The sequence below is a fragment of the Myxine glutinosa genome, chromosome 5 (genome assembly GCF_964187855.1).
Source record: "Myxine glutinosa chromosome 5, kmMyxGlut1.1, whole genome shotgun sequence".
Lineage (NCBI taxonomy): Eukaryota > Metazoa > Chordata > Myxini > Myxiniformes > Myxinidae > Myxine > Myxine glutinosa.
Window position 1 is genome coordinate 176,359,084 of NC_136265.1, and position 14,119 is coordinate 176,373,202.

Sequence of the window (14,119 nt, forward strand, 5' to 3'; positions counted from 1 at the left end):
CCAGCTCTCTCTGTGCTCTGTCCCCCCAATATTCCTTCAGGTCGCACAAGATCTGCCTGGAACCCTCTTATGGTTAAACTGCCAAAGTCTAGGCTCTCTGCTCACCTTCACTCTTTCATTCCCCTTTTCTCCCGCCTCTGGAACAAACTCCCCCACTCCCTTCAATCCCACTCCTCCCTCCAGGTCTTTAAAAACAGCTGTTCACCACCATCTCTTATCGTCCCCCATCAAAAACCTTGATCTTTTCTACCCCCGGTAATTCACCCCAGAGTCCTTGCAGTGTTCATATGTTTTAATCCTCTCCCACCTCCCCCCAAGTCCTCCCGATGTCCCTGCTCTCAAATGTTGTGTTTGTGTCCTTCCCCCTCTTCCCCCTCTCTTTTGTGTCCTTCCCCCTCTCTCCCCATCTTGTCTGCCGCTCCCCTTGTTTTTTGTGTTTTGTGTGTCGGTTTGTCTTTTTGTGTGATTAATGTTAGCTCTTTCACGAGCCTCGATCTTGTATACAAAACAAAAATATATATATCAGAGTAAAAACCAACCATGAGGTCAAAGGAACTGACTGCAAAGCTCAGAGACAGGATTGTGTCGAGGCACAGATCTGGGGAAGCCTACAAAAAAATCTCTGCTGCATTGAAGGTTCCCAAGAGCACAGCGGCCTCCATAATTCTTAAATGGAAGAAGTTTGGAACAACCAGGACTCTTCCTAGAGCTGGCCGCCCGGCCCATCTGAGCAATCGGGGGAGAAGGGCCTTGGTAAGAGAGGTGACCAATAACCCGATGGTCACTCTGGCTGAGCTCCAGAGATCCTGTGTGGAGATGAGAGAAACTTCCAGAAGGACAACCATCACTGCAACACTCCACCGATCTGGGATTTATGGCAGAGTGGCCAGACGGAAGCCAAACCATTCAATCTTGGTTTCATCAGACCACAGCATCTTGTTTCTCACAGTCTCAGAGTCCTTTAGGTCTTTTTTGCTAACCCCAAGCGGGCTTTCATGTGTCTTTCACTGAGGAGAGGTGGCTTCGTTGACGCCATAATGCCTGCCAACAGATGCCGCACTCTCTCCTCTCAAAAGCTGCTCGAGCAGCTCCACTTTCTGGCTCAGACACATCACTTTCTTCCGCTTCTTGGTAATCGACGCATCTCTGGCACTGGTCTTGCGCTTGGGAGCCATGATTTGAACGATGAGCAGCGCAAGTCAAAACCACAGGTCGAAGCAACGGGACCAGAACAATGATGGAGATGGAGGACACAATCTGTATTTATATGTACGATTACGAGCATTGTGGGTATCTGTGGGATCCCATTGTTTGTGGGGAATGTTATCGGATGATGCCATATCGAGCGTATCTGCTCATTTCAACAATAGATTTAATGAAGCATTTGCATTCTATAACTCGTGGGGTTGAAAAATGTTTTTGTTGCTGATGGAACATCCCCCGAAGCGTTTTCATTGTGTAACATCTCTGATTATGCTTTACCATAAATTACAAACTGTAATCGGTTTCATGAAGCGTTTGCATTCTATAATTCGTGGAGTTGACTTGTTTACACATCTGGTGGGATATCCCGCAAAGCTTGCTTATAGTGCGGCTAAAATTCTCACCCGCCATGAAAACGCAAATCACACCTTCGGTATAAGCAGGTCATGCTCGCGGCTTTTTAAAGAAGTTTTTTGTGTACGTATATCCAGCCGCCTTATGCATGGCTGGTAAAAGATGGCTTATATAAATGTGTCAAGCTAGCGGCTCGTGAATTATTTTTTTTGCGCCCTTGAAAAATCGCAATTTCGCGAACCAGGGCCATGAATATGGGGGAAAAAACGCGAATTCGCAGAACAGGGCCACGAATAGGGGGGAAAAAAACGCGAATTCGCGGAACATGGTCGCGAATAGGGGCAAAACCCCGCAAATTCACGGAACAGGGCCACGAATAGGTGGAAAAAAACAGCGAATTCATGGAACATGGCCGCAAATAGGGGAAAAAAACCGCAAAATCACGGAACAGGGCCACACATAGGGGGAAAAACCGCGAATTCACGGGACAGGGCCACGAATAGGGGGGAAACCACGAATTCACGGAACATGGCCACGAATAGGGGGAAAAAACCACAATTTTGCGACACATGGCCACGAATAGGGGGGGGGGGGAACACAATTTCGCGGAACATGGCCACGAATAGGGGGCAAAAAACCCACAATTTCACAGAACATGCCTGCGAATAGGGGGAAAAAAAACCACAATTTCGCAGAACATGGCCACAAATAGGGGGGAAAAACCACAATTTCGCGGACCATTTCGCGGACCATTTCAAGCAGCCATCAATCATCTGGACTGGTCTCCCATCTCTACCACCTCTGACATCAACTCATCCTGGGAATTCTTCCAAAGTAAATTGCTCTCTCTCATGCACAGATTTATCCCATCTCGTCTTCAGTTGTCATACCCTTCCTCCCGTCCATGGTACACGGAATCTTGTGGTGAGGCTGTTGCCCAGAAACAACTTGCCTTCGTCTCCTGGAAAGCAAATCCAACGGAAGGAAATCTCATTTCCTTTCACAAAGCCCGAAACAAGTGTGTGTCCACCCTCAGGAGAGCCAGGAAACAATATCTCTCCGTTCTCAAGACCGAACTCTCTTATCTGTCTCCCTCTTCCAAATCCTGGTGGCGTCTGGTCAAATCCGTTTCTGGTGTTTGTTCCCCCTCCATCCCCTCCCTTACCTCAAACGGCTACACAGCTGACTCCGCACGTGAAAAAGCTGAATGCCTCAACTCTGTGTTTGCCTCTAAATCTTGTGTCCCAAACCCATCCCTCTCTGTACCCACCATACCCAGTCGTACCCTGCTGCTCCTGGACTCCGTGTCCTTTCCTCCTGACAAGGTGGAAAAGTTTCTGTCAACCCTCGACTCTGATTCTGCAACTGGACCCGACGGCATCAGCCCACGGGTCCTAAAATCCTGCTCTGCTGCTCTATCTCACCCTCTCTCTGTTCTCTTCACCCTCTCTTTTGCTCAAGGTCAACTGCCATCTGCTTGGAAATCAGCCAACATCACCGCTTTGCACAAAAAAGGTGCAAAAACAGATCCTAGCAACTACAGACCAATCAGCCTTCTCCCAATTATCAGCAAAGTCATGGAATCCATCATTGCTTCGGATATGAAATCTTTCCTCTTCTCCAATGGCTTGATCTCTGATCATCAATTTGGTTTCAGACCAGGTCACTCTACTCTGGACATGCTGCTTCTGCTGTCTCAACAATGGATGGAGGTCCTCAATGCCAAACAGGAAATTAGAGCTGTCTCCCTCGACATATCACGTGCCTTCGACACGGTCTGGCACCCCGCTCTGCTCACCAAACTCTCCTCCTTTGGTATCCATGGAAATCTCCACGCATGGCTGGCGGACTTCCTCTCTAGTCGTCGTCAACGTGTGGCCCTGAATGGGTTTCTCTCATCTCCTCTTCCTGTTCAGGCTGGAGTTCCCCAAGGCAGTGTTCTGGGCCCCGTGCTTTTTCTGGTCTTCATCAATGATCTCTCTGACTCTCTCGAAAATCCTCTCTATCTCTTTGCTGATGACTCCACTCTCTGCCGCTCCATTCCTCTTCCCTCAGATCGGCAGTCTGCTGCCTCCTCACTCTCTGAAGACCTGGACAAAATCACAGACTGGTCAAACAAGTGGAACATGTCTTTCAATCCTGACAAATCTCACACTCTTACTATGTCTCTCCGAAAAGATCGACTGGACAACCCTGCCATCTACTTTCTCTACAATCCTCTCCAAGAAGTTCTGTCGCTCAAGATTTTGGGTCTCACTATCTGCCATGATCTTTCTTGGGAAAACCACATTTCCAAGCTGGCCTCCAAAGCCAGTCGCCGACTGGGCATCCTCCGTCGTGCGAAGTCCTTCCTCGGCACACCTGAGCTCCTCACCACATACAAGGCTTTCATCCGCAGCTCAATGGAATACTGTTCTCCCCTATGGGCCGGTGCTCCTGCCTCACACCTAGCTCGGCTTCACGCTGTTGAAACCAAAGCTTTCAGAATTATTGGAATCTCCCGCGATGAAGCTATCTCTGAGGGCCTTTCACTCACTCACCGCAGGCAGGTAGGTGGTCTTTCTGTCTTCTACCGACTCCTCTCCGGCCTTGCACCCCCAGCTCTCTCTGTGCTCTGTCCCCCAAATATTCCTACAGGTCGCACAAGATCTGCCAGCAACCCTCTGATGGTTAAACTGCCGAAATCTCGGCTCTCTGCTCACCTTCACTCTTTCATTCCTCTTTTCTCCCGCCTCTGGAACAAACTCCCTCACTCCCTTCAATCCCACTCCTCCCTCCAGGTCTTTAAAACAGCTGTTCACCACCATCTCTTATCTTCCCCCATCCAAAACCTTGATCTTTTCCACCCACGCTAATTCACCCCAGATCCACCTTGTTTGAAATTCCAACTTCTTTCCTGGAAGTCCTGGCAGTGTCCAAATGTTTTATACCTCTCCCACCGCCCCCTTCCCACGCCCCCCCCCCCCCCAAAGCCCTCGCCCTCTCTCAGATCTCTCGATGTCTCCATGTCTCTCGGTCCCTGCTCTCAAATGTTGTGTTTGTGTCCTTCCCCCTCTTTCCCCATCTTGTCTACCGCTCCCTATGTTATATGTTTTATGTGTCGGTTTGTCTTTCTGTGTGATTAATGTTCGCTCTTTCACGAGCCTCGATCTTGTATACAAAAAAAAAAAAAAAAAAAAAAAAAAAAAAAACAATATCTGAGGCACCTTTTGAGCTAAGATGATATTCGGAGTAAAGGATTTTTTGATTTATCAATTAATTACCTATTGATTAATCGATTAATCAAATAATTATTTAATTTTCCGATTAATAAATTACTTGATTAATCGTCAAAAAGTTACACCTTCGATTGAAACTGGTGGTTTAGGTATGCTATTAACCAATTGATTAAGAAATTAATTATTTTACGATTATTATTTCTCTATTTTAATGACGCAATTAATCAATCATTTATTGTACACCTCTTCCTCCCAATACCGCCTCTATGTGCTGCACAGTGACATCGCCCCTGCAATGCTGCATGCTGAATGATATGTTACATATTTATTTGGTATGGGGGCTGTGCACTTTGAATGTATCTGTACTTATTGCTTGTTTGATTGAATGAGTAATGGTTGAGGTTAAGTATTTAAAGTAGGAATAATTATTCATTTTGTTCAGTGCCCTACGCCCTTACAAAATCAACTTGGGAAGCTTGATTGGCCCGGTGGAAAGTTCCTGCCCTCGGTGCCTGTCCTTCTGTGGTCACAGCATGCCACCCCTGAGGTATATGCCCGTCTTGCTCCACACCATCGCAGCATGGGGTGGTATGGCCGCACTTTGTCAGGTATGTTCCATGTTTGTGATAAGAACCAAAACAAAAATGATAACATCGGCTAAAATCTCCGATTGCTGATGTTTGTTGATTGCTGTGAATAATGAGGCAAGTTGTACAGTAGAGTCTCATTATAATCAACTAGCGAGAACGGTTCACCTTGTTTCGTCCGAATCCATCCACAGTTTTTTGAAATAAAATGTTATCTATCATTTTTTGCCCCATCCCTCAATTAGGAAGAATCAATTAAAAATCAATCAGGTCCTGGTCTGGATGTTGTTTTAGCTTAACGGTTGAGGTGGCTGGCTTGAGATCTTAGGGTCCTGAGTTTGAGCCCTTGCCATTCCATTGAATTAACACCATGGGGGTTGACTCAGCCTGTCATGCCTTCCGAGGTCGGAAAAATTAGTACCAGCTGACTAGTAATAGAGGGCATTGCATCAGGGGCACAGCCGTGCCCATCTAAAGTGATGCATCCAAGCAGCCACAGGCTGCATATATGAACCTCCACTCAACCTGTCCACCACGTTTCGTCCGAATCCGTCCACAACTTTTTGAGATAATGTGCTTGATGTCGTTTTTGGCCCCTTCTCTCAATGGTGAAGAATCACTTTAGAAAATTTTAAAAATTCTCGTGTCCGGATCCAGATCTTCACCGAAATTGAAACAATTCGTCTTTGTCGCACACCCAACATCCTGCCTGCAAAGCACCAATCAGACAGAGTATAGTTGGCTCGGCAATCCAACCGAGGCTAGATAGGTCATAGGTAAATGCATTACATCTATGCCATCTTGTTAAACCAAATTGATGTATTCTTACTATAATTCACCAAATGTCTGTCCGTCTGTCTGTCCGTTCCCGGGTACCGCAAAACGGCTGAACCAATTGCAACGATATTTTGGGTGGGTAATCCTGGGACCCCCTGGAGTAAAATAGGCTATATTGTTTTTCTAATTGGCAATTTTTCCAATTTTCCAGTTTTTCCAAACACGATGGAATAATATTTACCGATATGAACAGTGATGTGGCTTTTATTGAAATTCTACAAACTAGCAACGGTACCCGCCCTACGGGCGGGGCTTCAATTGGGAGGCCCACATGAAAAGGGAAAATATCAGAAATTGAAGGCTTTTTTATTTTAAACGATTTATATAAACATCCGTTAAATCCTATCACACACAAATCATTTCACATTGAACCTTATAATCTAAACAGTATTTTAGTCAGGGCCCTTAGGGATATTTTGGGGCCGTTTGGTTCAAATTCTTTCAAAAGCACCAAATTTGGCCCAGATGTTGCCCATGCCATACTCTTTCGATTTTTGACGGGCGCCAAGACGGGCACCCCCCCCCCCCCTGGGGGCCCCATATTGGCGAAATACTAAATGGCCGCCACCCAGATTCGAGGTAAATCAGTTAAATAACCAAAAGGGTTGGAATCATGTATGATACCACTTTTCAGGGGTTTTCGAGGTCGAGGAATCCAATTATGATGTTATTTTGATGATTCGATGTCAAGGTCAACCCTCAAGGTCATCTTAAAGGTCATCTTTGAGTCAAACATGTCAGTTTTTTGTCAAGATTTACACTAGGTTCACCATTTTATGTTTCTGGGTTGGGTAATCGAACTCTGACCTTATTTTTGACAATTAGAGGAAATATTTACATGTCTATTTCCTAATTTTCAGGCACATGCAGTTCATCAGTCTAATTACAAAGGTACGGATTTTGATGTTTTATGAACTGTATGCCATATCCTTGTGTTTAATTTTTGTGCGATCATGATCCGGGTTCATGTATACATGATTGTATACATGTCATAAATATGACGTCATAGGTCATGTGACCTGGCGGCCATATTGGATTTTATGAAAACCTTAAAAATGGATCCCTGCCTTCATTTTTCGATCGATGCATTTTGAACTTTGACCACTTATAGTACGCCATGTGACTGGATGCATATCCTAATTATGACGTCATAGGTCAGGTGACATGGCGGGATGGACCGGTATGGTCCCCGGATCATACCGCCTTTGGCGCCCGTCAAAAATCGAAAGAGTATGGCATGGGCAACATCTGCGCCAAATTTGATGCTTTTGGAAGAATTTGAACCAAAATATCCCTAAGGGCCCTGACTATTTGTAGAATTTCAATAAAAGCCACATCACTGTTCATATCGGTAAATATTATTCCATAGTGTTTGGAAAACTGGAAAATTGGAAAAATTGGAAATACAATATAGCCTATTTTACTCCAGGAGGTCCCAGGATTGCCTACCCAAAATTTAGTTGTGATCGGTTCAGCCATTTTTGCGGTACCTGGGAACAGACGGACAGACAGACATTTGGTGAATTATAGTAAGATACTGTTTAGATTTTGATGATTTGCGTGTGATATGATTTAACCGATGTTTATATAAATCGTTTAAAATAAAAAAAAACCTTCAATTTCTGATATTTTGCCTTTTCATTTGGGCCTCCCAATTGAAGCCCTGCTTTGTACCGTTGCTAGTATTATATAATGTATAGACGCTGGCAGTAAAATTAACGAACGAAAGGAACAACTATCGGGGAGGCCTCTTCACGGTGGTTATATCCCCGCCCCCCTCAACGCAAGTCGGGGGACAAATATTTCCCCATTCCTCACTGCTGCTCGGATTGGCAAGGCAGCGCGGTTCTGGAGTGTTTCGTTTGATTGGGTTCTGGGTTGGTGCAACTGACTGTCGAGCTTCTCCATTGTAATAGTAAGGGAAACATATGAAAATCTGTTAACTAAATTGTTACCAAAAAATTTCTTCACCAATATGTTTGTAAAGGTGTGTAATAACATGTGTTAAAATGTTGAAGGTCAACTCCCGTGGGAAACCCAGAAAAAAAGCTGTTGAATTCGGGTACCGAAAATTATTTTCGAGAATTTTTATTTTTTTTAATCGGCCCTTAAGTAACTTATGAGGGGTCAAATAAGGGTTTTTCATGATTCTGAGTTGATTGTTAACATTTATATTTCACCACAGACACTCCTTTGTGGAAAAATAATTTCTAAATATATCTCATTTTCTACTTTGCAGGACATGGAGTCGAGCAATATGGATGAAGACGTTACTCCACCTGTGCTCAATTGCTTCATCTGTGCACGCTCGGATACACCAGCTGAAAGGCTCATACAGGCAACTCCAAAGGGATACTCAACTTTATTGAAACAAGCAGAAACTGTCGAAAATGTTACTGTTGTGGAACGTATGAAGGAGGCTCAAAAGGAAGGAAAACTGAGGTACCACCAGAAGTGTAAAAATGATCTGTACAACAACTTTGTTGCAACCACCAAGAAGTCAGCTCAAGCATCAAAGGCAGAGAAAGAGTCATCAAAGTTGAAGAGAAGACGCACTACTTGTGAGTTCAGTTCATCAACTGGCTGCAGTTCTAGAAGATCACAGTCAGTTGACCTCCTGTATAAGGATGTATGCATTCTTTGCAACCAACCAGCCCAGCTCTACAAAAATAATCCAGCACAAGCTAGAAAGAAATACAGAGTGCCAGATAATTTGACTGCAGATACACTGAAGGCAAGCTTGCTGAAGACAGCATGGAGTCGCGGGGATGACTGGGGCACTGAAGTCACTGGACGCCTGGAAGGGATCAACGACTTGGTAGCAGAAGAAACACTGTACCATTTGCGATGCAAACTTATGTTTGCGAGAGGTGACAGTTTGTCCAAGACTGATGAGGAAGGAAAAAGGAAGAGAGGACAGAGGAGTATTGATGAGGAGCGAGAGGCAGTTTTTATTGAATTCTGCGAATGGTTAGACTCAGAATTAGAGCATGGGGTAATGAACATGGACCAAGTCCATGAAAAGCTGCAGGAGTTTGATCAGTCACCAGAGAAGAGCCTTTCTTATTCAAAGCATTGGCTAAAGATAAAACTTCTAGAGAAATACGAAGACACCTTGTATTTCACAACACAGGAAAGAAGGGCAGATGTACTCTGTCTCAAAGATGGCACCGACAATATTCTGCGAGGGCATCATGCTAATCTTGACCATGGAGATGAGAAGACTCAGATCATAAAGACGGCACTCAAGTTCATATCCAATGATATTGCCTTGATTGATTTAGGTCCAAAGTCATACCCCACCACACACAGTATGACTGACATCGATAGTCAGCTGACACTTGTTCCTGCAAGCCTTCAGATGTTCTTGAGACCGATTGCCAAGACAGACGAAAGAGTTGCCGTTTGGAGGCAGAATTTTATTAAGGCCTGTCGACCTCGGTCTGGAGTATTGCCACACCAAATGGGGCTTGCCATACAACTTGATCATAGATTTGGGTCAAAATGGATGCTCAACAAGTTCCACCGGCTGGGATACACTGAGTCTTACACAGAGACACAAAACTACAAATACTGCTTCCTTAATAGTAGGAGTGGAGATGATGTTCCAGATACTTCTGGCACTCTTGACACCATTGTGGAGGAAACCGATGAACAGATCAATGATGAGGTTGCGGTTGATGCTGCGCTTGAGGATCAATCAGTGATGACAGCCAAAGTGCCAACCAGTGAAAGTGAATTGTCAAGTAATGATCAGGTGGTCTTTATGGAGGTTGGGGAAACAAACAATGCAGTCACTCAGTTTGTTGGAGACAATATAGATTTAAACATTGTCTCTATTCACGGAAACACTCCCTTTCACTCAATGGGTTGGATCGAAGTCACCTCTCCGGCACCACCTTTGCCAGATCCACAGACAACAGCAGCTTTCCCCCGGGTGAAGTTGAAGGCACTCGACAAAGCTAAGATCCTGAGAGGAACTGAAGTAAAGATTATTCCATTTACGAACAGGAAACAGATAGGAACGAACGCGATCATGTTTCTCCCCCTCGCTGAGCTTTCCTCCTCCCTGGCTCATCATCAGCCACTCCTCACTCCAGGTGACACACTCTGGGCAGCGGGGTGGGTGATCAAAGCCAACGATCCTGAGTTCCCACACTCCAACTGGAATGGCTGGATGAAGAGAATCCATGCTAATGATGCAAAGCAGAGCACACAGATCGAGTTCCTCCCAGTTATTGAAGGAGACCCTAATGACCTCAACACCATCTTCACCACTCTGAAAGAGTGCATACGGCGCGCTGGGGTCGCTATAGTGACCTTTGATCTTCCGATTTGGCTGAAGGCTGTGAATATAATAAAGCAGGCAAATCTACCCGTCATTCCAAGGTTGGGTGGTTTTCACCTGCTGAAGTCTGATCTTGGATCAATGGGTAACATCATGGAAGATTCTGGACTACTAGATGTGATCCAGTTGATCTATCCTGGAAGTACGACAGCCAACCACATCATGGATGGAGGATGTTTTGACAAGGCAATCCGTGTTCACCTCCTCATCGATGCAGCCATCTATCAACACATCATGAAACTTGCCTTCACTGAGGAGGAGTGTGGTGACATGAAGACCTTCATGGAGAAGGTGGCTGATGGGAAGATGGGAGCCAGACACTCAGACCCAGTAGTGCCAGTGTTTGAGCAAAGGTTTGAAGAAACCTTCAAACGACTCGCAAAAGGAGGAAGAACACCTGCACTCTGGGTGGAGTACCACCACATGGTAGATGTGATCAAGGTCTTTATCAGAACCGAGCGACTTGCAGACCACAATGGGCATCTGTCCTGCATTGTTACCAAGATGCTTCACATCTTTGCCGCTGCAGGCCATCATCAGTATGCCAAGGGCGCACGGTTGTACTGTCAACTCATGAAGGAACTAGAAACTTTGCCTGCTTACAAAGACACCTTAGAACGTCTCACTGCCCACGGGAACCACGTTGTCCGTTACTCAAGTCATGAGTGGTCCGGCACATGGTGTGACATTTGCATTGAGCAGACATTAATGAAGGCAGCCAAGTCACAAGGTGGACTGAGCAGAGGAAGAATGAGAAACAGTTTTTCTGGCCACAAATGCTGGGTGCTCACCCTCAGTCACCTGTCTGATGTCAACCGGCGTATGGAGGAGGACGTCAGTATACATGTTCCAGTCCACAGAGACCTTGCCAAGACACAGATGAAGCGAGATGCAGAGGCAGTTGAACTTGTCCTAAAATGGTTTGAGGAGATCAAGGCATTCGACAACGATAGAGACAAGGAGTTGCCGGCGATGCAGCTGCAAGAAGAATGGGGTCACGTGCATCTCGGCCTGTGGAGTCTGTAATGGCATTACATGCAGAAACTGCAGTCATGATGTTGTTGAGTCTGAAGAAGACATAGACAATGACTGTTGAAACTTCTGACATTGTGAATGAGAAATAACTCTTGAGTATTATATATGTATGTGAAATAAAAGCTACTTTGTGTGTAAATGTAAAAGTGAAAATATAAATGTGAACAATCAACTCAGAATCATGAAAAACCCTTATTTGACCCCTCATAAGTTACTTAAGGGCCGATTAAAAAAAATAAAAATTCTCGAAAATAATTTTTCGGTACCCGAATTCAACAGCTTTTTTTCTGGGTTTCCCACGGGAGTTGACCTTCAACATTTTAACACATGTTATTACACACCTTTACAAACATATTGGTGAAGAAATTTTTTGGTAACAATTTAGTTAACAGATTTGTGAAATATCTCATAAAATGCCCTTACTATAAGCTCATTTCAAGTTCAACTCCGAACCCAATTTGATTTGGCAATGAGTCAGGGTATTCATCGATATGGGAGCAACATTCCATCATTGGCACGACGATGGTACATGTAAAACGATGTTTACTCACCTTGAAGATAAATTGCGTCTTCTTCATAGAGCGGTCTGTTCAGAACAAGCTCAATATTAGTTCTTTCAAATTGTGGAACGTCATGGCAATGCCATCAGATTGACTAAAATTTAGTCACAGATGGTTTTGCTCCAATCATTTGAACTTAGCTAAATGTGCTACTTCTTGACTCTGGATGTCCAAATGAACCTTACAACATGAGTATTGTTTCTAAAATCGAATGCATGGCATGGTTGGGCCTGTGCACTCTTGATCAATATTGGTTCCCAATGAGAGTCAGGGGCTTCTTTTCTGACAAACAAGATGCCATTTCATTATCTGTGCAGATGTCTCCGAGGCTCTCCAGCTGCTTAAAGAAAAGGAAAACAGGGTTCTTCTTGATTTGCCATCCAACAAGCGGCCTCAGGATAATCACTGCATCACTTGCGCTGTCGTGGGGAACGGAGGCATCTTGCGTAAATCTGCACAGGGGAAGAACATCGATGCACATGACTATGTGTTCAGGTATGTGCATGAAGCCACGTGGTTAAAAAAAATACCTACGTTGCCTTCATGTTGCTATATCCACTGTTACGTGAAATTCCTGAAGGCTGTAAGCCATTCCAGGTAGCACAGTGTTGTTATGACTTCCTTTTTTTTTTATAGAGGATACAAAAATTAACTTTTGTTGGTTTTGTTTCAGAATGAATGCAGCAATAATCAAAGGGTATGAGCAAGATGTTGGGACTCGTACTACACACTACTTCTTCTCAAGAAATGGCTTGGGAAATGCCAAAGGATTGTACAGAAAAGCAGGCTTTACTTTCCCTCCAATCTCCAATGTAAGTATAATCTCACACTAGCTCACTTCTTCACGCATTTCATCTTAACCATTCAATGTTTCAATTGTCAGAAAATCTCGATCACAGCTTGCTCATCTTACAGTTTTCTAGTCTTGATTTTGATTCCTAAAGTAAGGACAGGTGTACATATTCAGCATCATCATGTACCAATGTACCACACTCTATGGCCTATGCAGAGCGTTGGTTCTGCCGAAGCGGTTACGAGACTGCAATCCTGGTCAGGTTGCCACTAAGACCCAGGAAGTCAGTGCAGGAAATTGGGATTTCCTTAGGGTGCCGCCAAAGGCTCGCCTACTCCTTGCGAAGGACTCCGTGTGATCTTTAACATCCGCCAACTAATGCCGGCAGAACGGACCCAGTTGAACGTCCATCGGGGTACTGCACACACTGCCTGTGAAACACCGGTATGGCAGCTTAAATAGCTGGGTCGTCATTAAAACCCACGGTAGACAGCTTAGAGGTGAGTGTGTGTACCTCTCGGCCCGTGTAAATATTACATGTGGAAATATCATTTTAATCCCCTTCCCTTGTCATGTCCACTTCAGCCTGGTGTTGGCTTAGCGGTTAGGGTGCCGGCTTGGGATCCGAGGATCCTGGGTTCGAATCCCGGTCGATCGCTGAATTAACACCAGGGGGGTTGACTCAGCCTGTCATCCATCCGAGGTCGGCAAATTGAGTACCAGCTCGCTGGTAATTCCTTGTGTGTCGGAAGAGGCGACTAACAGGGTTGGCGGCAGGAAGGGCATCCGGCCATGAAACATTGCTTCAAAAAGGGGACCACGGTGCCCCAAAAAGGGCAACCCCTACTCTGCGGGGAAAAATGGCCTCTAAAGGCGGTTCTTTGTCATGTCCACTTTCCTTGCCTCCCTATTTGTTACTCTTCTCTTCCCTCAACCTTTATTCCCCTCCTTCCATCCTCTCTCATAACTCTCCTACCTTCTTTTTTCTCATCTTCAATTCCTCTTGTCAGTTTCTAATTTGATCATTTTCGAGGCAATACTACACCGGTTTTAGAAAGAGCTGTGTTAAAAGAGGTCAGAAAGTTTGCTGCAGAAAGGGCATTTCTGGCTACATTTGAGGGGAGATGCACAATGTGAGGTTAAATGTGCAGAATAAATGCAGGAACAGTAGATATGGAGAATGA

At 44.9% G+C, this 14,119-nt stretch overlaps 1 protein-coding gene across 3 annotated transcripts in view; it reads left to right on the forward strand.

Moving 5' to 3' along the window:
* LOC137426693 (alpha-N-acetylgalactosaminide alpha-2,6-sialyltransferase 2) overlaps positions 1–14,119 on the forward strand; it is an 81,323-nt gene that overhangs the window by 20,885 nt on the left and 46,319 nt on the right. For all 3 annotated transcript variants that reach the window (XM_078779113.1, XM_078779115.1, XM_078779114.1), the window contains 3 exons: positions 5,218–5,383; positions 12,460–12,637; positions 12,816–12,954. In XM_078779113.1, the coding sequence (XP_078635239.1) occupies positions 5,218–5,383; positions 12,460–12,637; positions 12,816–12,954 (483 nt within the window). The remainder of the gene's footprint in view (positions 1–5,217; positions 5,384–12,459; positions 12,638–12,815; positions 12,955–14,119) is intronic.